General features: G+C 38.8%; 2 protein-coding genes and 1 long non-coding RNA gene across 6 annotated transcripts in view; all 3 read right to left on the reverse strand.

Moving 5' to 3' along the window:
• The window catches only part of LOC309701872 (type-2 ice-structuring protein-like), a 144,206-nt gene that overhangs the window by 59,701 nt on the left and 59,125 nt on the right, over positions 1-25,380 (reverse strand). The window lies entirely within an intron of this gene.
• On the reverse strand, positions 4,004-4,604 carry LOC309704039. Its single transcript, XR_014276125.1, has 3 exons — positions 4,543-4,604; positions 4,210-4,375; positions 4,004-4,089 (listed from the first exon to the last, which is right to left on the reverse strand). It is a non-coding gene; the product is annotated as an uncharacterized lncRNA (long non-coding RNA).
• Positions 9,906-11,385, reverse strand: LOC309698591 (uncharacterized protein; the record flags this gene model as incomplete). The annotated part of the gene is made up of 1 exon (XM_082521127.1): positions 9,906-11,385. The coding sequence occupies exon 1, from the start codon at positions 11,355-11,357 to the stop codon at positions 9,906-9,908; it is 1,452 nt and encodes a 483-aa protein (XP_082377253.1). The 5' UTR covers positions 11,358-11,385.

The following is a 25,380-nucleotide window of genomic DNA, read 5'->3' on the forward strand; positions in this document are numbered from 1 at the left end:
TAATTTTTAAATTCTTTGTTTATTTCACTACTTGTTTTCTGCACTGTACTTAATTTATTACATTTACATTATTATTTTATATTATTATTTGTATTTTTATTTGTTAACTCACGTTTTAATCTTTATTTATTCATATAACAAATCCACAGGAGCCAGTTTTGGCCCATTGTTTGGATTTGGTTCTGGACTAATTTGAGACTAAAATCAAAATATTGTTTTGATGTACAGCTGCTTGCACTACCACTGACATTTATTAATAGTTGTTTTCTTCAATTGATTTTTCTCAGTTAACTTCAGTAATTACTTCCTCAAAACCAAAAACATGTTTTAGACCCCTACAAGACTGCTCAAAAACATCCTGCTATTAATTAATGCTTCAATCTTAAATATGATCAAATTATTTCTAAGAATCGAATAATATGTACTTCAAGCTGGCAGTAGTTAAACTGTTACTTGCTGTTACTCTAGACCTAATTATAGACCAATCTCCAACCTTCCTTTCATATTAAAAATCCTTGAAAGAGTAGTTGTCAAACAGCTAACAGATCATCTGCAGAGGAATGGTTTATTTGAAGAGTTTCAGTCAGCTCATCACAGCACAGAAACAGCTTTAGTGAAGGTGAACATGGTTGTAGTTGGTGTTTTGTTTTGTCTTGACAACTCTCACTCATAGTTTGCTAATAAAAGCAGTGAGAAAACAAAGGAACAATATAACAGTTTTTTTTGTTCTCCTTCATCTAAAATATATTTAAATAATTATGGCAGAACAGAATCCATAAAATAGACATTTATTTAAGCATAATTTTAAAATAATTATTAAATTATTAACAATTTGCATTAAACTGTATTAGCTAATCAGGGAAATTAAATTAGAAAAGTAATAAGATGGTAATGCACATGATAGTAAACTCTATAATTTATAGAAGACAGCATAAATAAGTCAGATATTCCCAATTTTACTGCATTCCCACAGGAAAAAAAATATGTCCAGTGGATGACACTATATGGGGAAGGGGATAAAAATAAATCCCTCCACACATAATAACAACAGTAAGACCAAATAAAAAAGATAGAGATCAAGCATGTTTAACCCTATCATGCATGAATTATGACAACCACAATCAGGATTTTTTTCATCTTTAGACATGAGAAAAAGATTTTTTAAACTCAATTGTTTTAAACATGTACTTTTCAAACAGTTTTTTGCCTATCCACTTTTATTGAGTGACACATGAGTGTCCAATGTAGTGGTTTTTGTGCAAGTAAACCATCAACACTGACACAAATACAAAAAAACAGCCTTTGAATAGCTGTCCACTGTAATGACCACTATGCGTAAAAGGGTTAATCTGGTTTGCCTAAGACTATGGTGTTTCTCAAGGTTAACATTTGGCCCTTAAACTATTTTTATATAAATAACATTTGATCAATTGCACAGATGGTAGTCATTTATTTTTCTCTGGTATAGAAGATTATTTTTTATAACAAAAGGATTCTGTCAAGTGAAGGCTGTGTGGAGGCAGGAATGGTTTACCCAAAATGCAGACTCAGGGAGCAAAAAGATGAACTCAAACGCAGCTTTAATGGTGGATGCGAAAAAAAACAGAAATCCGGCTGAACTGAAAATACAATAAACTAAACTGGCAGGCTGAACACACAGTACAGAATGAGGGAGATCATGACGCAGACAAAGGAAAACGCAGGGCCTAAATACACAGAGGGAGCACACTGGGACAAATCAGGCCTAATGAGAAAAGGGAAGCAAAACCAGATACATTAACATAGGACAACGTAAAACAGGAAACACCAACTGAACTATGACACAGACTCACAAGCAAACACTGCAACAGAGGGAACACAGAGATGTGGGACCATGGCAGACATCGACTGGGCACAGAACAGAGGCAGTATGGAAACCAAAATTAAAGAGCTACAAAATCACAAACCAAGAAGAAATGGAGAAATAGAAATGCAAAACAGAAACCAAAACCCTCAATCATAAACCAAGATGAGAACACAAATACACTGTAAAACCCAATAAGTTAATTTTACTCAAAACTTTTGGTGAAACTGATTACATAAAATATTTTAAGTAACTAAAACTTAAAAATAAAAGTTAAATAAACACGCTTTATTTATTAGCTTTAGATAAATATTTTTAAGTACCATTGATAAATGTTTTTATGTTATATCCACATTTTTGGTTTAGTACTCTCTACTTGATATTTTGAGTTTCAAGTACAAATCTAGCTCAAGTAACTTTAAGGAATTAATTTTTAGTTTCAAAATGTTAACCATTTTAAGCTAATACAACTCAAAAAATTAAAATACAAACGCTTGTAATATCCAAATCTACTGTGTTTTGAATTTGATATAAAAAAAGTGCCCAAAATAATTACACTTGTAAAAACATAAGACAGAAAATATAAATTCAAGTTACAAATTTATTGAGTTACTTTGACACATAGCCTTTCTAACAAAAAGCCCAAAGACATAAATCCGCCACATTTTATAGGGAATAATGTCAGAAATTTTGGCACAAGGTTACAATATTAGAAATAAAGAATTTCACAACATGTTTTAAGAGTATTCAAATTTGATTAACACATGAATATGGCCTTTTTATTAAAAAACAAACAAAAGGAAAAGAAAATCCTGCATTATTAGGAGGGAAAACGAATGAAAGTAATAGTATAGTATAGTGCAGCTAATACACTGAAATATAATTGGTAACCTTTTTAATATGCCAATATTGTGGTTATGCAAAATGCACATTTGTAGAGTGCAATCACAGTCTCAACAACAAAGCAATAAAACTTTAAATAGAAAAATACTTCTTTAGAGACATAAAACAAAGTGTTATAAACCTCCTTAGCGCCTTATGTCAGTTATGAGTAGTTTAGGAGGAACGTTCCTTAAGTGACATTCAAGATCCCACCTAGAAGCCATTAATGTAGTGAGATTGTCCTTCATTTTCTCTATAGATTTACAGTTATCTGACTAAAAGCACAATCAAAATCAACTAAAACACAAGTGATGATGGGGGAAAAAATAAATAAAAATAATAAAATCACCCCTTTTACTTTGGATGTGGCTTTTAGATAATGAAGTATGAGTCTGCAAAGATTTCTTTATTCTATTCTCTCGTTTTATAAAAAACTTATCCAGACTTGGAAACATGATAAACTGAATTACTTGCTTTAACAGGCACTTGAGGGCTGTGTAGGAATCCTGGACATTATTCTGCTGCCAAAAGATCATTTTTAAGACTCAGTACTTTGGGCTTCAACTTCCCACCCTCCAGACCCATCAAAACGTTCTGAATGAAGTCAAAAATGTTGGCCAAACATTTTGGGTAGCTTAGGTGCAGGGCGTCGGTCAGTCCAAATATCACTAGAAATGCATCAGCCAGGGTGGTGAAAACAATGATCATGTTACCCTCGACCAAAACTGCAGTCTTCTCAGGGCAGAAGAATGTTGCATCGCTGGAATTGGCTCTGATCAGGAGGAGACCAAGTGGCACTTCACTAATATCTGGTCTATCAGAATGCATCATCTACAGAAAACAAAATTACTTCATGTTAGTGCATTCCTATTTCTCTTAGTTTCATCTATACAAGTCACATTTCTGGATTATTACTAGCTCAGAAATCAATTGTTTGAACAACAAAAAAGCCACAACACACCAAAGATTTGAGAAAACAAACTGACAAAAATAGTACTTTTAGTAAAGCAAAGGCTCGTAGCAATAACGACAGAAAGTCAATAGGAGTTATATATTTTTTTCATTTTTACAGTGATGTATGGTTGGGCTAGGAACATTATAGAAGGTCTACACACATTAAAAACATGTAGTGTTTCCATTATGTGACATGGACACTGTTGTAGACAGATCCAAGCATGGAGATGCTTCTCAAACTGTCAAGTGTCATAACGTTTTGAGAAATCTAAACAAGGATGCTACTAAGATATTGTTCACAACTTTGTCCAAAACGTACATGTTTTGATGAAGGTAGAGGTGTCTTCGTACAAATAGGCAGAGAGGGCATGAAGCACACCAGCACTTTGGGCATGGATATCAGCTTGTTCCTACATCACAAGAAAATCTTTATTTTAAATTATTGGCTAACCTAGTCAAGAATAGTAGTTAAAATTGAAAAATTGATCAAATTAAATAAAGCTCAAAAAACAAGACAAAAACCCACTAACCTGGAGATTATAGCTTCTGAAGAGCTGAGACAGGACATCAGATACGTTCCCTGTGCAAACAGCTTTCTTTCTGAATAAGCTCTGGAGCCGGGGAGCATGTTGGTCCAACAGCATAAAAGTGGTTCTTCAGGTGGAGGTTTGTAATCCTGTGGAATTCTGCACAGATCTGAACACACAGGATACATTTGTGTTTACAAGTTTCAATTAGTCTATAAATCTTTGCAAAATACATCAAAATCCTTACACTCCAAAGGCATAATTTGTTCAGACAGGCCAGATAACAGGAGTTGATATAAAATACATCTTGTTAGATACATCTATATACATTCTTACCTGGGACTGGGATTTCAGAGTAGGCCAGCAATCCAGGATCTGACCTACTGGTAGGTCATCAATGATGATCTCTTTGCATTGCAAGGCCAAAGTTGTGAGCATCAGCTTTGTAATCAGGATTCTTTTCACTTTTCTCGACTTCATCTACAATCTGTAGTCTTAGCTGGTCAAGGTAAACAGCATCTTCACCCCTGAAAATTTACTTCTGCCCTGACATGGACATAACCGTAAAACACAGCAGACAAGACAGACTACACAGAGAACAGAAAAGACACACAACCCAGGAGACACAGATGAAACATAACCAGCCCAGAACTCAACTAAACATTAACTAATAATAACAACAACAATACAAGAACTTCACCTCATTTCAATATAACATAAGAAAGCAAAAATACAAAATAAACTCAAAATGCTGGGTCACAGACCCAGCCCCTGACAGATAAAAAACTAAGTCTTTCACTAATGAACACTGGGCATCAGAATAAAATAAAACGAAAAAATAACTGTTTGGTAAATATATTATTGATGGATTCACCCTTAAGCTAACCTAAAATAGAGACCAGGCACAACAATTTTACAGTTCAGAAGATTCTACATTTCAACTTAGTATACATAACTATTTGCAATGTAAACCAAGTTCTATCGCGTAATTATGTAATGATTATTCACTGCTTTTGTAAGTATGTACTGTGCCTACAATTTTGCTGCCCCAGTTTTAATATGTACAACTCCAGAGAACTAAACGTAAGTTTTAAGTTCCACCAGTTAGCAAATGGGCTAGCCAATATCAATATCCACGTATGCGCCAAGTGTGAAGCAGCGCAGCAGTGCATATTGATTCAACAATTTAACCACAAGGCAGTTTATAATCTGCAAATCCAGAAACGCCTTCTAAAGACTTCTTTTAAAATAGTAAGAAATTAGAAAAGTTATTAACACATTATTAGTCCCAGGGACTAATAATGTGTTATACTAAATATGAGCTTATTAGCATAATTCATGCAAAACACTTTGAGGCCAAGCCGACATGGATAAAACGACGCATGCATGTAATTCTTAAATGCCTGCTAGAGTTGTACATTTATGACGATAAAAACCCATATTACAACGGAGAACTATAGTTTCAGAAAAAATAAAACTTACCACAAAAACGCTCCTAAAGATGCTGCAAAGGCGGTAAATGCAGCTAGCCAAGTGCAGAGCGTTAGCTGTTCCAGTTCAAAAGTCCGTAACATACCATAGCATGCCCTCCTTTATCCAGCGTCAAAGGCAATGCCACAAAAAACCCCTTGACAAATGTTTTTATTTCTGTTCGGATATTAACGTTCCACAAGTTTCTTTCGGAGTAATGAGCGGGCATTCGCTAGTAGGTACTCATCTCACTGAGCCAAACTCATTCTCACAAAAGAGAGGTGGAGAGACTGACAATTCTGCTGAAATGAGCAGAAGCTGCTGAGAATTGTGCTGATAAGAGGTATAAAAGGCTAAAACTTTGCAGAAGAGAGGTGAATCAGCAGAATATCTGATGAAAAGAAGTAAGGAAGCAAAAAGATGCGCTGAAAAGAGATGAATCAGCAGAATTTCTGCTCAAAAGAGGTTTTTTTCTGAAAACAGCTGAGATTTGTGCTAATAAGAGGTGAAAAGGCTGAAAATTTTGCAGAAGAGGTGAATAAGAAGAATTTGGGATGACAAGAGGTGAAAATTCTGAAAATTTTGCTGAAAAGAGTTCAATCAGCAGAATTTCTGCTGAAAAGAGTTCAATCAGCAGAATTTCTGCTGAAAAGAGTTCAATGAGCAGAATTCTGCTGAAAAGAGGTTTTTGCTGAAAACAGCTGAAAAAGTTGAAGTTTAAAAAAAAAACCAAAAAAAAAAAAAAAAAAAAAAGCCATCGCCTGAGCAGGATTCGAACCTGGCCCTTCTGGTCTCAAGGCAGCTACTCATCTCACTGAGACAAACTCATTCTCACAAAGAAGAGGTGTAGAGACTGACAATTGTGCTGAAATGAGCAGAAGCTGCTGAGAATTGTGCTGATAAGAGGTGAAAAGGCTGAAAATTTTTCAGAAGCGGTGAATAAGCAGAATTTGGGCTGAAAAGAGTTCAATCAGCAGAATTTCTTCTGCAAAGATTTCAATCAGCAGAATTTCTGCTCAAAAGAGTTTTTTTTCTGAAAACAGCTGAGATTTGTTCTAATAAGAGGTGAAAAGGCTGAAAATTTTGCAGAAAAGAGGTGAATCAGCAGAATTTTTGCTGAGAAGAGTTCAATCAGCAGAATTTCTGCTGAAAAGAGGTGAATGAGCAGAATTCTGCTGAAAAGAGGTAAAGAAGCAAAAAGTTGCTCTGAAAAGAGATGAATCAGCAGAATTTCTGCTGAAAAGAGGTGAATGAGCAGAATTCTGCTGAAAAGAGGTTTTTGCTGAAAACAGCTTAAAAAGGCTGGTATTTGTGCTGAAAAGGGGTGAAAAAGCTGAAATTTGTGTTGAAAATAGTTAAAAAAGTTTTAAGTGTTAACCGAAAGAAATTTTGGCATAAGCGGGATTTGAACCCCGGCCTCCCAGTCTGAGAATGGATGCCCATCTCACTGAGCTAAAACACGGTCAACCCGGCAAGGAAAATCAGTGAGGCCACTGATAATATGGCAGAAATAGGCAAAAAATATTGCAAAAAAAATTCAATATCTCAAAAAGTATAGAAGTTATGAGCACCAAAAGTCATAGCACCCATTAGCAGAAACAGCAGAATTTTTTAAAGCTTGAACGGAGAAAATCGGCTGAAAACTGAGGGAGTACTTAACGTCCAAAAACGTACGGAAGCAACTACCAGAATAATAAAGAACTAGAAAAATTTGCATTTCCTGCGAAAATGCTGTGTGGATGCCTTAAAGCTGAAGATGTCTGCTGAAAAAAGCTGAAAAAGTTGGAAAAAAAATAAATGTTACCCTGAGCAGGATTCGAACCTGGCCCTCCTGGTCTAAGGGCGGCTATTTAGCGCACTGAGCCAAAATCATTCTCACAAAGAAGAGGTGGAGAGATTGACAATTGTGCTGAAATGAGCAGAAGCTGGGAGTAGTTGAGTGCCAAAAAGTGTACGGAAGCAACTAGTAAATAGTGGAATAAAGAATAAAGAGAAACAGGAACTCAATAGTGTGGATGCCTATTCAGGCATGCACACAATAAAGAATAAAGAGAAACAGGATCTCAAATAATCAATAATTAAAGGAGTATTTGAATTATAATTTTGCTGAAAATTTCATGTCATCTAGGTCTGATTCAATAATTCAAAGGCAACAAGTGAAAATATAATTAATAGGAATAAAAACTAAAAAAACAAAAAACATATAAAACATTGCAGGGCCACGCTGTGCTAATTATATATTTCAAAAAATAAATGTAGAGGTAGGAATTGCAATTACACTCAACAAAAATATAAACGCAACACCTTTGTTACTGCTCCCATTCCCAATGGGATGGACGTAGAGACCTAAAATTCATTCCAGATACACAATATAACCATCCCTCCCAAACAGTGGTCACAAATCAGTCCAAATGTGTGGTAGTGGGCACATCTGCCATATTGAGATAATCCATCCCACCTCACAGGTGTGCCACATCAGGATGCTGATCTGACATCATGAGTAGTGCATCCCATGGGGAATGGGAGCAGTAACAAAGGTGTTGCATTTATATTTTTGTTGAGTGTAATATAGATCTCAAAGTATTCACAACATTCCTGAACAGAAATAGGCCTCTGCACTTGGGGTGAAGGTGTGGCCATGAAAACAATGTGACATGCCATTGGATGTTGGGACACATAATAACATGATGCTTAGCATCGGCCAATGAATGTGAACTAACAGCCACAAGGTCGCGGGTATGGCAGCACTGTAGGAAAAAAATCCTAATATAAAAGTATTTTACTGTGCATTTTACAGTTTTGTTCTGTTCTTCTAGAATATCATTAAAGTTACATAAATAGACTGTGATTTCACATTTCAAATGTAAATCAACGTTAAATCACTGTAATGTAATAAAACATAATTTTCATGATTATTAAATGTATCTGTCTGTACATATGTATATTTAGATTGTTAAAATACATTCACATGATTTCAAAAATATCTGTCCGTTATTTCAGCGGTCCCCAACCCCCGGGCCTCGGACCGGTACCGGTCCGTGAGTCGTTTGGTACCGGGCCGCGAGAGTTGAGGCTCAGGTGTGAAATGTATAGTTTTCAGGGTTTTTATCGGTTTTCAGCGTTATTTTGTTATCGTTTTTATCATTTACTCGGTTTTCCTGGGTCTTTTCACGTGTGTTATGAATAAATTTTCTTTTTTTCGGTACCGGTACTAGTTTTATTTTGTTGTATTTATCCGCGACACCTTAAAGGCCGGTCCGTGAAAATATTGTCGGGCATAATCCGGTCCGTGGCGCAAAAAAGGTTGGGGACCGCTGCATTATTTGAAAGATTGAACTGTTGAATTCAAATGTAATGCTATGGAAAAGTATATAACATGATTCCTATAAGCTTGTGTTACATCACATAAGTATTATTATCATTGCTATTTAGGGTGATCGTGGCTCAAGAGTTGGCAGTTTGCCTTGTGATCAGAAGTTTGCCGGTCGAGCCCCGGCTCGGACACTCTCCGTCGTTGTGTCCGTGGTCAAGACTCTTCACCTACTTTTAATGGTAGTATCGCCTCTGTCAGTCTGTCCCAGGGCATGCAACCCATTATTATTTAAACCAACTGTTAACTGTATATTTCTGTACATTTATATTATGATTCATATTGCCACATTCATTGACCTTGTTTATTGGTAATTTCATTGTTTGATCACGTTAAAATGTTCCTAATTTAATGTCTAAACGCACTTGGAAAAGGCAGAATCCCATGTAAAATTAGCGCAACAAACTCAATTTTAATTACTGAAATTGACTGTATTTTCATAAGAAAGTCATTTTCTGTTATTTTACGATAGTATTTTGGTGCCCCAGCTGCCAGAAAATTACCATTTTTTTAAGATGTTTTTTGTAACAGTGCAGGGTTAAAATGATGATTGCAGTTCTAGTGTTTACTAGTTAAATCTAGAAATCTTGTTAGTGTAAATGGGGCCGACAAGCTGTCAGAGAGTCGCTGATACATACATCTGAATTATATTTTTTTGATGTGGCTCTCTATGCAGTGGTTACATTTTTTATTTAAATTCATTTTGAATAACAGCTTCTTTTGTGCAGTTTTCAGCTAAACTCACTTTTGTAAATACAATATTCAGAAAGATAAAATAATTATAAACGATCAAATTTTCAACAGTGGGAAGTACGTAAATGCATTTTCAAGTTCACCAATTTATTCATTTATGTTTTTTTCAGTCTTTGTATCTCAGAGCTTTTCTGGTTCCTTCATCCACTCTGCTTTTAATCTCCTCCAGTTTCTCCACCTTCTCTGTGTCTCCTTCCTCCTTCATCTTCTCAATCAGGAAGTCCAAGTGGACAATAGTGGACACTGAATCAGCTTTCAGAGCGATCTGCTCCAGACTGATAACATGTTGGTAGGACTCATCCAGGTACTCTGACTTCTCTCCTGTCAGTTCCTTCATTTCCTTTTCAAGATTTTCCAAAAGACTCGACTTTTTAGCACTCTCTGATTTATTCTCCTTATACTTCTCTAATAAATCTTGCATTGTTTTCTGAACTTTCCTTGTCTTGGTCACATATTTCCAGCCTTCTTTCACATGATCTGATGAACGACATTTGTTGGTACAAACAGTGCAGCGGCCTTTCTTCATGACCTCACAGTGTTCAGGTTTCCAGGCCTTTGTGCATCCAGGATGGTGACAGTTCTCCTCACAGACTGTACAGCAGGTAGCTGCATTATAAAAAACTAACAACCTGATCCCAGCATCAAAATCTTCTTTAACTTTGTAGACCTCGTCAACTTCTACAGTGAACTCTTCATTCTTTTTCATCTCTTCTTCATGTTTCTTCAGAGCTTCTCTAATCTGTGTGATTTCTGTCTGTTTCTGTTCAGTTAGTTTGATTCTCTCTTTCAGGTTTTGGATGCAGGCTGTAAGTCTGATTCGATCAGTCAGAACATTTTTGGTTTTCTGCAGTTTCTGAGGTACAACATTTTCCAGGAAGGCTGTGAACCCTCTCATTCCTTTCTCTGATATTTCATTAGCATGTTTTATCAATTCTTCTTCCTCTGTTCGCTCTTCATGCTGACAGTTATTAAACAGGAAGTAGACAAGCTGATTCTTCTCATTTTTGGCACATTTAATGTTTGCAGCTTCAAGAGCTTCAAGAGCATTTTTAGGCTTTCTTCCATCTGAGTGAGTGAGGAGAGCTACAATGTTTTTCTCCAAGTCATTTCCAAACAGAGACATCATTGAATCAAACACATACATCAGCCGGTTGTTCAGACGATTATCACTCGCTTTCATCACCAGACCCACTGCATGAACTTCATGAACTTCATCCTCTGATCGAAACAAGTCCAATAATTTTTTGCTGACCATGTCATCATCTTCCTTCCAAGTTACTTTGGTGCCTCCATATCCAGGAGTATCGATGATGGTCAGAGAGTAGGGCAGTGTTTCATCTTCAAAACCAAAGATCTCGTACACGATCACATCTGATGTCTGACTATCTTTCTGATTTTTCTCGTTCCCTATGAGCTGAAACCAGACTTCATCCTCCCACTTCACTCCTATGCTGTAGTTGAGCAGAACATTGATCAGTTTAGATTTTCCTGCTCCTGTTTCACCCACAAGTAAGATGGTTTTATTTGTCTTGTTTGGAGTTTTTTCACCAACAGTCATTCTTGTCCAAGATCCAAACTTCTCTTGCTTTGGTTTCAGGTAATAGATAGCAGGAGGTCCTGAACAGATCCGAACACTTCTGGAGATGATGTTCTTGTATTTGGGTGATTTGTTGGGGTTCCTGTAGAAAAAGTTGATAATTTACACCTTTAAAGTGGATTTATGGATTTCGTTTATTCTTTTCTTCTAAAATTAAGATGTTACTTTTCAATTTTATCTATGGTTTTTCGGTAAACCACATTTCAGATGCAAAGCAGTCAAGATTTACATGATTGATGAGGTAATGGTGTAAAGCCTTCTTTAGGAAAAAAAAATGGTTTGAAAATACACATATCCTAACAGGAGGAATTTGGACTTTGATAAAAACTGTAAATTTTTATATACACTATACAATATTGTTTATTCTGCCTTTAGTTTTATTTTTCATCACGAGTTATACACAAAAAACTCAGACGAGAAGCTTTGTATTAGATTTAACTACAAGCTAATCTCCATTGCAGTCCCTGGGCAGGTACACACAATATTAAATAAGTTAATAATAAAGACTATACCCCTTCCTTTCAAAATGGGCTACTGTTTTGTTTTTGTTTTATGAGGTTTTTTTTTTTTTTATCTTTTGTAGAGAATGGTGAAAAAGAACATTTATTTTTAGCATCTGCATTTCTGTATATGCCATGCTGAATGACATAAACCTTCTTGAATCTGGAATCAAAGCCAGCTAATATGGGGTGACGACATGTCCTTCCCTGATAAGAAAAGAAAAGCTACATATATTGTCACAGTGCTAGCAGGCCATGACAAATGAGTTTCCTGCTGTCTTTGTCTCAGATGTTTTCTCTTGTAGTGCCAGTGCACAGCTGACTCCACTCAGAAATCAGCAGTTCAATTCAATTTTATTTATATAGCACCAAATCACAACAGCAGTCGCCTCAAGGTGCAATGAGTATAAAAACCCAGTGGGTCAATCTTAGTAATATGGTAGGGGCTGCAACCAGTTTAATTAAAACTGCATAATACATTTTATTTTATTTTACTTTTTTACAACCTTGAACATTTTGTTTTTTATTGTTACTCATCCCTGAGCTTTTGTGAGATGATTGCAACAACGCCCCATAACTTTAAGAGAGGACGTTTCATATAGAGTGATCATTCCTTTTAAGAAGTTTACAAAAATTCTCACCTGCTTCAAACCAATAGGAGACAGTAGTTGAACAGGAAGTATCAATGCATTGATACATGCTTGATACCCACTGTCACCATTTGCGGGGCAAGCAGTGTGGTGTTTGTGAATAAAGGACCCATAATGCAGGCAAAGGCTGTGATGCGAGTGAGCATTTTTTTACAGCGAGTGAAGTACAAACAAAAAATTAGGGTGGTAAGGAAAGAACTAAGGAATGGCCTGTAATGGGAAAACCAATAAACATACCTGACGAGCACAGGCAACAACACACTATATAAACACCCACAGAAGACCACGAAATGATGAGATGATGAGAGATAGCCTTTATTTGTCAGTTGCAGGTCTTTTGCCCACAACCGAGATGACAGACCTTGCCGACCGTACATACAATACAAACATCACATTGGGGAGACAGGTCAGGCCAGGTAGCGAGGAAAAAAAACATTGAAAAGTGCAACACAAAAGGATGATACACGAATGCACAGGTATCAACACACCATAACACAATAAACACAGACAAGCAACACGGGAAAGAGTTCCAGTGTGTACATCTCATCTGGGACCGCTACAATCTTTCGACTCCGCCTCCAACTGACCCGATGTCCACATCATGGGGGAGGTAAGCGTTGGAGGTGGCGTTGGATCCGGGGTAGGGAGGGTGATGCGTCAGTGAGTGCTTATCAGTATCAGTATATGTATGTGTGTGCGTGTCCATAGTTCAGCTGAGACAGTGTCCTTCGCCCTGCCAGGCTAAGTAAACAGTCTTCCAGCCAACCCAGGTGGCCTTGTAGGGAATGGGAAAGAACAGACTCAACACAGTCGTTATCAGGGAGTTGTTGTTTGGCTCCAGCCTTGAGCTGGCGCCGAAGGGGTAGCCGGGTTATGATGGTAATTGAGAATTTCAAGCTGTTTTTTAACACTCCGACACTGGTCTCTCAGTCTCCCGTTAATAGCTGCGAGCTTCTCCGTGATGTTATTAGCCGTCGATTCTGTGGTCTTGTCACTCTTTTTGCTCACATAGCAGATTCTGAGACCTCACGACCGCAGCCCACTGATCCGAGGTGTAATCCAGCTCCGCCCAGAGATGTTGTTCTGAGTTGATTCTTTCCTGATGTAATCCAACATACATACGCTCAAAGGTGTTATTCTGAGCATTCACTGCAGTTGTAAGCGCCTCCAAGCTCTTAACCATGCTGCCTTCAGTGAGCCCTTTCTGAGAAGTCGCACCTGTCGTTCCAATCCCAGCGGGCAGCCTTGTGGGGGTTTGAACAGCCGGTTCCGCTCTCTTAATTCTCCGATAAGCCAGGGCCAAGCCAGCTCCGATCAGCAAGAACCCTGTTATCATGGTTCCGAATAGGTAGATATCTTCAGCGGCCTCGATCGACAGTCCCGCCAGGCACACGATCCTCTGCCACCCGTCCATCGTGTATCCGGCAGGGAAAGTCCCTCCAGGGCACTCGGGTTCTCCCGAGCCCAGACTTCTCGTTAAAGGGTGTCAATAGCATTCAGAGACCAGTTGATCAAATCCATAATTCTCTTTTAGGTTTTAGACACAGACTGTGAGAGAGTGTTCCAGGGAAAGTAATACAAAAAAGACACGAGACTAGACAAGGACATAAGAACTAGCAGGAAAGATAAGGGAGAGGAGAAAAGTGCGTCCACCTCCTCCGAGAGCCAAAGTAGCTGGCAAACCGGAGGGATATAGCATTATTTTTGTGCCACTATTCTGAGCGCATGTAAAAAAACAATTTGAGCGCACAGAAAACTTCTACTACTTCTTCAAGAAAGTAATCATGTTACTTTACTGATTGCTTATTTTCAAAATTAATTAGTTGCTTAGTTATTTTTTTACTTTTTAAAAACATGATACACAACCTGAATAGGTAACAAAGCAATAGACCCAATTCTATTGTTTCTGCATAATTGGGGCAGGGATATCTCAGTAGGTAGAGTGGTGGCCTGATGACTGGAAGGTAAGAGGTTGGAAGCAAATGAACGGTTATCCTAAGGTACCCGTGAGCAAGGTACATATGGTAAATTTTCTTAAAAATCCTACCTCTATCTGGAACCATATCATATTTTCTCTCATTTTGGTGGCTTTAATTTTATTTTAAATTGTAATTACAATGTTGAGAAACTCCCTGTAAAACTTTCATCCTTCCATAAGCAGGTCCTCTTAGCGTGGACCCTCATTTATAAACACAACTTCTCACCACACAAATACCTCATTTGGAACAACAAAAATATTTTATTTAAAAATAAATCACTTTTCCTGGAAACTTGGGTCCAAAATGGGATCCTATTGGTGGCTCAGCTGGTTAATAAAGATGGACAACTACTTACAGCAACTTTATTGCACTATATAATTTTCTAGTCAGTGTTGGGGAATTCTCAGTGGTGCTTGGTGCGATACCCTCAGGTACTTTAATGTTATATAAAAACACTGACAGTTCATTATCTACCTCAATCACTCTGCCTGATCCAGCTGAGTCATCAGTAGTAAAAATCTGCTTTCCACAGGAACTTGGTAACAGCAATAATAGAATACGTAGTTTATCCCAAGAAGATATCGTCTCTCTCCCATATATAATATCTTACTAGAACCGATATGTTCCAGATATCAACTGGAAGACTGGTCTGGATGATCCCCCATAAATATTTGATTGTAAATAAGGTGAAGGAAGTCTCATTTAAAATTCTACATAAATGTTATCCAGCCAGTCACTACATGGTGAAATTTAAAAGAGACATAAATACTAATTGTACTTTCTGTGGGGATCATCCAGAAACTGTGACACATCTTTTTTGGTACTGTCCTTCTACACAGAGATTCTGGAAGGAATTTAGCAGGTTTGTTATTGTCCATATTTTAAGGGCGTTTTCTTTACGATGGGAAAATGTTTTATTCTGTTTCTTTAAGTTCCCCAAGAAGAATGATAAATGTTTTTTTATGATAAATTTGTTAATACTTTTAGCTAAATTTTTAATCCATAAATGTAAGTTTGCTAATAAAACACCGTATTTCTGTCATTTTCTTAAGGATGTGGAAATGTACATACAATCAATATCAGACTCCACCAACAAAAAGGCTCTCAAAACAATATATATGTGTGAATTTTTGCGTGTATTCATATAATTATTATTTTTTTCTTTTTACCCCTGGTCTTGTGTGTTCATGTTCTGTTCCATTGTATACTTCATCTGTTGTATGTTGTATACTCATTGTTTGTTAAATAAAGTTCTTTAAAAAAAAGAAAAAAAAAGACAAGGGCCACAAAAAAAAAAAAAAAAAATCCAGTCATTGGTACTTCCTGGCTCGTGTAGTTACTACGTAACGAAAGCTCAACACTGCCCCTAGCGTCCTGGAGCACTTCCGTTGTGTTTTGGAGTTTGTAAGTGTTTTGGAGTTTGTACATGCTTTGTCTCTAGGGGCCACCGTACTTACTTTATCTTTTGAAGGTTTACGATTGTAAGAGTGTGTATTTTTAACTTAGATGCTGTTTTTGTGTACACACCCCCAGCTCTTGATGATGAGATTGTGGGTTTGCTGCCATTAAACCTAAAAACTTCATCAATAAAGTGTCATCCTTCATTCAAGGGGGTCTTTCTGTTCAACCCACTGAACTAAAGCTGAAAGTCTGTAATTCAACTGCCTCTGAGTTGTTTTATTCAATGTTTCAATCTACAAATTCATTGCAGTAATGTATAGAAACAAAATTAGAAAAGAAAATTGTCTCTGTCCAAATATTTATAGAGATTGTAACAACATTAATATACTGAACCAACCAAACTGCAGTTAAGCAGTCATATTTTTAGTTACAAAATATTTGACAGTGGAGAAAGATTATGATAGGTCAGATTTTTCAGTCACTAAAGGGCAAATTTAAAAAAAGACTTTCCACTGGTCGATATGGACGCTGCTTTTTATAAATCAGCCCCCATCTGCATATAAAATGTCCACTTTGCTCATTTCTCTTATTTTTCCAGACTAAAAGCAGAGAGTGGGTCACAGACAAACCACCAGTAACTAAAGTTTCACATAAAAATGCTCCATGTTTGGCATGCAAAGCTACTTATGTAAACATCACTCACTCTGTTGCCATGATGATGGTGATCAAGTGGGACAGCGATCTTCAGAATCTCCAGACAGTGAAGTTAAAACAGGACTTGATTTCTAGATTTAAACACACAAAACAAACAAAAAACAGTCAAAATATAGGAAATATTATAAAAAACAAAATACACCATTACTTTACATTATTCACTAAAGATCACATGTGGAACAAAGTATTTCCGTACTACAAAACGATGAGTTTACTCATCTTCAGATCACTAACTGTACTCCTGCAGCAGAATACTAATTTCCAGGTATACACTAGTAAGTCACACATAATTCTCCACTCTCCTTAAACTGTTTTGCATTTGGAAAAAGATATTCGAAGGGCAAAGGAGCTTGCAAAGAAAAGCGTCTGGACTTCTTTAAATTGCTTGAAGACGTTTCACCTCTCATCCGAGAAGCTTCTTCAGTTCTAATGTCAAATGGTGGACTGAAGAAGCTTCTCGGATGAGAGGTGAAACGTCTTCAAGCAATTTAAAGAAGTCCAGACGCTTTTCTTTGCAAGCTCCTTTGACTACGATGACCTGGATGACTGAGAACCTTCACAGACATATTAGAAGGGCATATATATATTTTATGGGATTGATGGCTGAAGGGCAGAATGGCACTGTGAATACCCTTGTTCAAATCCAGGCAAGAGCCTTTGTGTTGAGTCTGGATGTTGTTGCATGTCTACACGGGTTATCTTTGAGTACTTGTGGTTTCCTTGCAGAGTAAATGAATGGGGTTCAGCTTAATTTGCCATGTCAAAATTGGTCATACGTGTAAAAGGAGTGCTTCCTGCCTCTTAGCCCATCTTCCTCTGCCATCCCCTGAGCACACACGGTGTGCGAAACACACACACACACACACACACATACACATACACACGGTCATGGCTTGTCTGCTGTGCTTTAGGTCTCCTCCCCTGGGCGGAGACCTTCATTCCTCATGGCAGCCACAGCTGGGGCTGATTATTGTGGCAGTACTTAAGACCAGCGATCACACCCAGTTTTTGCCTGAACATCTACTATTCACCATTAGTGCTTGGCTGCTCTCATTATTTGCTTTTGCTAATATTTGTGCTCACCTTGTTCTTTGTCTCCAGCTTAATTCACGGACCAAGCCCACAACCTGCTACAGTTAACTCAGTCAGATTGCTGGTCATGTCTGCCACTAATATCACTGCTACTCAGGTACGGATTCTCTCCACTCTGTCTCACCTGCCTGCGACCCTCTGCACCGTCAGAACCTCTTTGGATTCACGCTCTCACAAACTCACCAGGACCTCGCCTCCTTCCCAAGCAATCTCCACCTGCTGACAATTAAGCCTGAACAAACTCATTCCAGGAAATCATTCCCTCAAACTCCACCTGGCTCTTTTTAACTCTCCTCTCCTGCGATTACAGAGGCCCAGTAACTCTCTAGTCCCGTTGGATTTTGGACTCCCACATTCATGTCTTTGAACTCCCACAGCCCTTGTTCATAGTGTTCACAGTCATTGTTTCCCAGCACCTGCCCATAGTCACAGTCTTTGCCAAATTAACATCATATTAGTAATCTTTAGCCTTCTTCTTTGCATTGAGCAGCATTGAGATCAGGCCTGATCTGATGTCACACTGATGGATTTTATCTATTGAAAGCTAAAATTTCATCTCGTTTAATGATAAATATAGTCTACCTTGAAATTTCTCTTCTTAGGTGGTGGTCCAACCATTACTGACAAATGGCACATCAAACATTTCTGAGTTTGACTCTCATCATGCCTGTGAAGTTTGGGAGAGACTGGACATTGTGTTTTTGAATTAAAACAGTTTACTGCATTTTGGCCTGTCATTGAAACTCCACATGCTGCACGTAAAAAGCGCCGCAATTTGACATTGCAAATGTGTTTAGATTCTACATTAAAGTATGAGGCTTGAAAATAAAAATGTAGCTGAAATTACGTGTTCAGTTGAAAATGGCTGACTTCCTGTTGGGTTTGGAATATTGCTCCAAGAGGCTTTTTTGTTCATGTTGATATCTTACATAAGCCAGCCAGATTTCAGACTCATATACAGTTGTGGTCAAAAGTTTACATACACTTGTAAACAGTATAATATAATGGCTCTACCGAGTGTCCCGTTATTTCTAAAACTCTGATTTTTCTCTGATAGAGTGATTGGAACAGATACTTCTTTGTCACAAAAAACATTCATGAAGTTTGGTTCTTTAATGACTTTATTATGGGTTAACAGAAAAAAGTGATCACATCTGCTGGTTCAAAAATATACATACAGCAGTGCTAATATTTGGTTACATGTCCCTTAGCCATTTTCACTTCAATTAGGCGCTTTTGGTAGCCATCCACAAGCTTCTGGTGGAATCTTTGACCACTCCTCTTGACAGAATTAGTGCAGTTCAGTTAAATTTGATGGCTTTCTGACATGGACTTGTTTCTTCAGCATTGTCCACGTGTTTTCAATGGGGTTTAAGTCAGGACTTTGGGAAGGCCATTCTAAAACCCTTATTCTAGCCTGATTTAGCCATTTCTTTACCACTTTTGATGTGTGTTTGGGGTCATTGTCCTGTTGGAACACCCAACTGCGCCCAAGACCCAACCTTCATGCTGATGATTTTAGGCTATATTGAAGAATGTGAAGGTAATCCTCCTTCTTCATTGTCCCATTTACTCTCTGTAAAGCACCAGTTCCATTGGCAGCAAAACAGCCCCACAGCATAATACTCCCACCACCATGCTTTATTGTAGGCATGGTGTTCTTGGGGTCAAAGGCCTCACCTTTTCTCCTCCAAACATATCGCTGGGCATTGTGGCCAAAAAGCTCGATTTTTGTTTAGTCTGACCACAGAACTTTCCTCCAGAAGGTCTTATCTTTGTCCATGTGATCAGCAGCAAACTTCAGTCGAGCCTTAAGGTGCCGCTTTTGGAGCAAGGGCTTCCTTCTTGCACGGCAGCCTCTCAGTCCATGGAGACGCAAAACACGTTTAACTGTGGACAATGACACCTGTGTTCCAGCAGCTTCTAATTCTTGGCAGATCTGCCTTTTGGTGATTCTTGGTTGACTCTTTACCCTCCTGACCAATTTTCTCTCAGCAGCAGGTGATAGCTTGCGTTCTCTTCCTGATCTTGGCAGTGACGAAACAGTGCCATGTACTTTATACTTACAAACAATTGTTTGCACTGTTGCTCTTGGGACATGCAGCTGCTATGAAATGGCCCCAAGTGACTTTCCTGACTTGTTCAAGTCAATAATTCACTTTTTCAGATCCATGCTGAGCTCCTTTGACTTTCCCATTGTAGCATTTGTGGGCGTTTGTATCCAATGAGCCCTATTTAACTGGTCTAAGAGAAGTCACCAGCTGTCGTCACTCATAATCACTCACAAGAAGTTAAGAGGCCATGCTATGAAGCTCAGTTCACTGACAACTTTCTAAGTCACCAAAATTGCTAATTCATGTTGCTGTATGTATATTTTTGACCCAGCAGATGTGATCACTTTTTTCTGTTAACCCATAATAGAGTCATTAAAGAACCAAACTTCATGAATGTTTTTTGTGACAAAGAAGTATCTGTTCCAATCACTCTATCAGAGGAAAATCAGAGTTTTAGAAATAATGGGACACTCGGTAGAGCCATTATGTTATATTGTTTACAAGTGTATGTAAACTTTTGACCACAACTGTATGATACCACAGGGCAGGGGCTGGTCTTTTGAAATTTTGCTGGGGGTGCTGTTTAGCCATTTTGCAACATTCCATGAAAATAAACAGATAACAAGAAAGCCTTCCTCACATTGGAGGTGAGTGTCAGATTTCAAGAGTTTTTGAGCTTTTCAAGCTCCTCAAAAGACACTTCCTGTTTCATGGTGAATTGCCTTGCCACTAGAGTGCACTGTTCAATGTCAACTCACAATTATGACAGTAAACTACTATGACGGACTGATGTTTATTCTCACTGCTTTTCAGGTAAATCTGACAAACCTGTGAGGAGCAGTACATCAAAGTATAGGACAAGACAGTTCCTGTTCTTACTAGGTGGCACTCTGACTGATGGTAACATTTGGCATATCAATTTGTTCAGGGTGGGAGTGTCATCATGCCTGTGAAGATTGGTAGAGATCAGGGTTGATTTCTTTGAGTTGTAGATATTTCGTTCTTATGGGCGAGACATCAATGTTTGTAATGCTGCTTGGGTCACGCCCTTCTGCAAAAACTCACAGTTTCCAATGCAATCAAAGACCAACTCCTTAAGGCTTTCCTGGGTCACCCTCCTCTGTACCCCAAAGTGTAAAACATGACATTTCCTGTTCCCACTAGGTGGGGCTGTCGCCAATGTCAAATACGGCAGTTGAAATATGTTCAGGAGCGGAGCCTTATCATATGCCAAAATGTCACCTTCAATCCAAAATGGCAGACTTCCTGTTGGGTTTGCGTCGATGGGCCCACTGACTATAGTGTACACTGTACACCCTACTTACTGTTTTTTGTTGAAATAGCCTGCACCTCCTAATCAATTTGTGTGTTTCCCCTACAGCTTTGCACTGCCCAGGTATGGCGTTATTTTAGTGCCTCTATTCTGACCGCACGTAAAAAACAAATTTGCAAGTGCAAATGTTGCACGTTGAGGAGGAAATTATTTTGCTCTCATTGCCATATAAACAAAAGTTTAATTTGAGCGAACATAATTCATTTCTGCAAGAAATTTTATTTCAGTCTGTAGAGAGCAGGGAAATTATTTTACTGCTATTGCATTAATAATATAATCTGCAGCATTGATATTGCATTCAGATGTTTAAACAGTGTGTGTCTTTCAGAAAGACTAAGTTGCAGGCTGACAGGAAGTTGCAGGCTTTGCAGAACTGAACGACATACACACACACACACACACACACACACACACACACACACACTCAGTTAGAGAGAATCATTTATAGGTGAGAAGTTGGTCATGTTTGTCTCTGGAAAGAGGAACAGTTTCTTGTTGTCTCTGCAAGAAAGAGGAACAGCGTCTGGCAGGATGTGGGGCTCGTGTTCCAGACGAGATAGAAGACAATGTTCTTTTAAACTGTGTTAAAAGTCATTGTGGTTTTGATTTGACGTATGTATATATTCTGTCTGTGACGTATGAAGGGGCGCCATTAATTCAAACCCCGATGCTATAAAAATCTGTGTATGCTTTGATTAAATCGGAGAACAGTTCCTGTCTGCGAACAGGCACTGGTCTTCCCACGCGTGTATTCATTAAAATCAATTGTTTTGACCAAGATCTTCTGGACCTGGTTATTTGTACTCTCCTTCCTCAATATTTGAACCTTAACAAGTCTTTGCGATTATCCATATACATGCACAATAACAGCCCTTCTTGCTCAGTTGTTGGCATTTGGTCTTGCTCAGATCTCTGCTCTGTGTACACACAGACATGCGGACCTGGGGCCCGTTCTTCGTACCTCGCTAAGTAAGTTAGCTGGATGAGATTGTTAACGATTTCGCGTGATCTTGGATCGTTCGGTTCCCCGAAGCTCATCCGGGACTTGCTGTCATAGCAACAGAGCCGTAAGCGTAAACCTGCTCGGGAGCAGGCTTACTTTATGTAAACAGGATTAGATCGCGGCCACGCAGGTATGTCCGCTTCATTTATACGAAAGCAACAGCAATATTCCACCACTGTTTCACCATAAATAAATAACATCAATGTAACTAAAGATAATGCAGTACTTGATCCTTTTATTGATGTCACACAGATACATACAGGTCATTTCCTAAAAAAGGGAAATGTACTATTAACATTCTATTACATGTATTTGATTATTACAGATGTAATCCATATTTCAGAGTAGTAATTGCAAATTACTTCGTGTAATCAAGATGAGAGACCACGGCTATAAAAGCGAAGGTGGATTTGGGAAGTCTGTCGCAGCCATGTCCTGTCCGTATACGCGAGCCACCCATTGCGGAAGGTGCAAGATTGATAAGGAGAGTTCTCAGAATTCAGCGTCTATTGGGGGATAGACAGGATCCTTTAGCTCAGCGCGACAGTGTGCTCATTGAGAGATATCGATTTTCCCGTGAGGGTATTATTTACTTAACCAACTTGTTGACGAGGGGGTGCAGGACCACCACCTGTCTTTTTTTTTGCTCTGCCCTTTTCTTGGTTGCTGTTATGAACAAGCAAACAGATTATTTCAGGGTCTCTTTCCAAGAGACTAAAAGCAATATAAGTGATAAATATTACCATTCTGTAGAATATTCTTATATTTCACTTTTACTTGTTCCCATGTTCTAGTGGGTCCTGTTGTGGCTCTAATGTGAAAGAGGATATAATGTAACATAATATAATTGTCATGGTCCTGCGGCCATGACTCAGTGACTTTGTGTTTGTGTTCTTTATTGTTATTATTCTTGGGCTGTTTTGGGATGGTTTGTGTTTTGGGATTTTAGATACTGGGTTTTGGGTTTGTGCTCTCTCTATTGGTCCCTGGTGTTAGTGTTCCCCTGTCTCGTCAGGTTAATCAGGTCCAGCTGTGTCTCCCACCTGTGTGTGATTTCCCAGTGTCTCTCTGTGTATTTATAGTGTGTGTTTGCCTCTGTTCCTCGTCGCGTCGTCTGAGTTCATACCTGGTGTAATCCCTTGCGTGCTCTCCCTGCTGTTCTCTCTTCATGTTCAGGTTTGCCATTCCTTTGTGTAGTTTCTTCCAGTTTAGTTCGTCCTTAGTTCAGTTTTGCCATCTCCACTTTATGTTGGTGTTATCAATAAATCACCCTCACATCCGAATAAGTGCTGCGTTTTGAGTCCTCCTTCCACTCTTCACACGGCCGCTGACCCGAGCCGTGACAATAATATAATGTAATATAATATTGGATAATATAGTGTAATATAATACATCTACCCTACTGCCTACTGGTGTTGGCCAGAGGGGCCGATGGCGCGATATGGCAGCCTGGCTTCTGTCAGTCTGCCCCAGGGCAGCTGTGGCTACAACCGTAGCTGCCTCCACCAGTGTGTGAATGTGAGAGTGACTGAATAGTGGCATTGTAAAGCGCTTTGGGTGCCTTGAAAAGCGCTATATCAATCCACTCCATTATTATTGTTATTATTAGATTACTTACGAGTTTAATTAGTCAGCAACTTTCTGCCAGCCCTCTCTCCTTGCTTTTGCAGCCTTTGCAGTGTTCCCTTGCGTTCTGATTAAACTCTGAAACTCCTGAAATCCCTCACTCAAGAGTTCTTGCTCTGCTGCCGAAAGATACCGAGCGCGCTCCTTCGACATTTTCGCCGACCAATCAGAGGGTTGCCGATCACTGTTTCTGCTATAGATGTGTATCTATAGCAGAAACAGTATAGCAGGGTGGCTGTAGCTCAGGTGGTAGAGCAGGTCATCTACTGATTGGAAGGTTGGTGGTTCGATTCCCGGCTTCCCCTAGTCTACATGCCAAATATCCTTGGGCAAGATACTAACCCGAAATTGCTCTCCGATGCATTCATCGGAGTATGAATGTGTGTGAATGTCAGTTGTGCTTGTGCGAATGGGTGAATGCACAAGTTGTGTAAAGTGCTTTGAGTGCTCAGAAGAGTGGAAAAGCGCTATATAAGAACCAGTCCATTTACCATCCCCTTTTACGACACCCAGTGATGTCACATTACTTCAGCCAGCTGTACTAATCGTCAACAGCAGGTGTGTTCGGGGAACCGGATTAGCGAGCTCACGGTTAGCGCGATGGTTTGGTCTTGGATGTGTCATTTGATCTTGGATGTAGTGAGCGACGTACGAAGAACGGGCCCCTGGGCCCTATTTCAGGAAGCCGGTTTAGTGCAAACTCTGAGTAAGTATACCCTGAGTGAACGAAAACTCTGGGTTTTTGGTTTCACAAAGCGAGTTTAGATTAATCCCGAGTGAGTTACTATGACGACACACTCCGTGAAGCTAACCTGCCCCCTAGCAGGGTTACTTCAACTATCCCTGACTTTCTCCGCCTCTGTGTCGGAAACCTGACTGTAGGAAGTGTCAGACATGGCGTGTCCCTTCCTTGAAGAGCCAGTAGATGTTGAAGCCCAAATTCTCCGCAGAGCTCTCCGCCGGGAGAGAGTGATTAGAGCGCGTTTGGACATTTTATCATTTCCTGATGATTTTCTGTGTGAACGTTACCGTTTTTCAGCACAATCTATAATTTATTTGAATAACATCCTCAGGCCTAATGTTGCTCATGTGACACATCGCGGACATCCTCTCAGTTCTGTACATATTATTTGTATTGCACTTCAGTTTTTTGCAAACGGGAGCTTTCTGTATAATATTGGTGACGCTGAGCACGTTTCCAAGGCTACAGTGTGTCGGGCAGTCAGGAATGTTACAGTTGCACTGAAACGTCTCCTGTACTCGTCTGTGATGTTCCCCGGTCATAGACCCACAAGATTCATCAAAGAGGGATGCCACAAAATTGGAGGTATCAGGATGAACAAAACTTAATTCATGATGTGGTGATACTTGAACTACTACTTAAATTTTACATTTATTTTCACGGTTCCCAGGCGTGATTGGCTGTACAGATGGCACTCACATTCCAATCATTGCTCCTCCAGTAAATGAAGGAGACTATGTGAACAGGAAGTCTTTCCACAGCATTAATGTACAGGTACATAGTTCCCTGTAGCATTTCAAACTAACGAATTATTTCATTATAGTAATGGATGCTAATTTGTGTTCTCTGCACTGTGAAGATCATATGTGATGCTGCAAACATTATCACAA

Source organism: Aulonocara stuartgranti, assembly GCF_965226115.1.
Source record: "Aulonocara stuartgranti genome assembly, chromosome: 3".
NCBI classification, from domain to species: Eukaryota; Metazoa; Chordata; class Actinopteri; order Cichliformes; family Cichlidae; genus Aulonocara; species Aulonocara stuartgranti.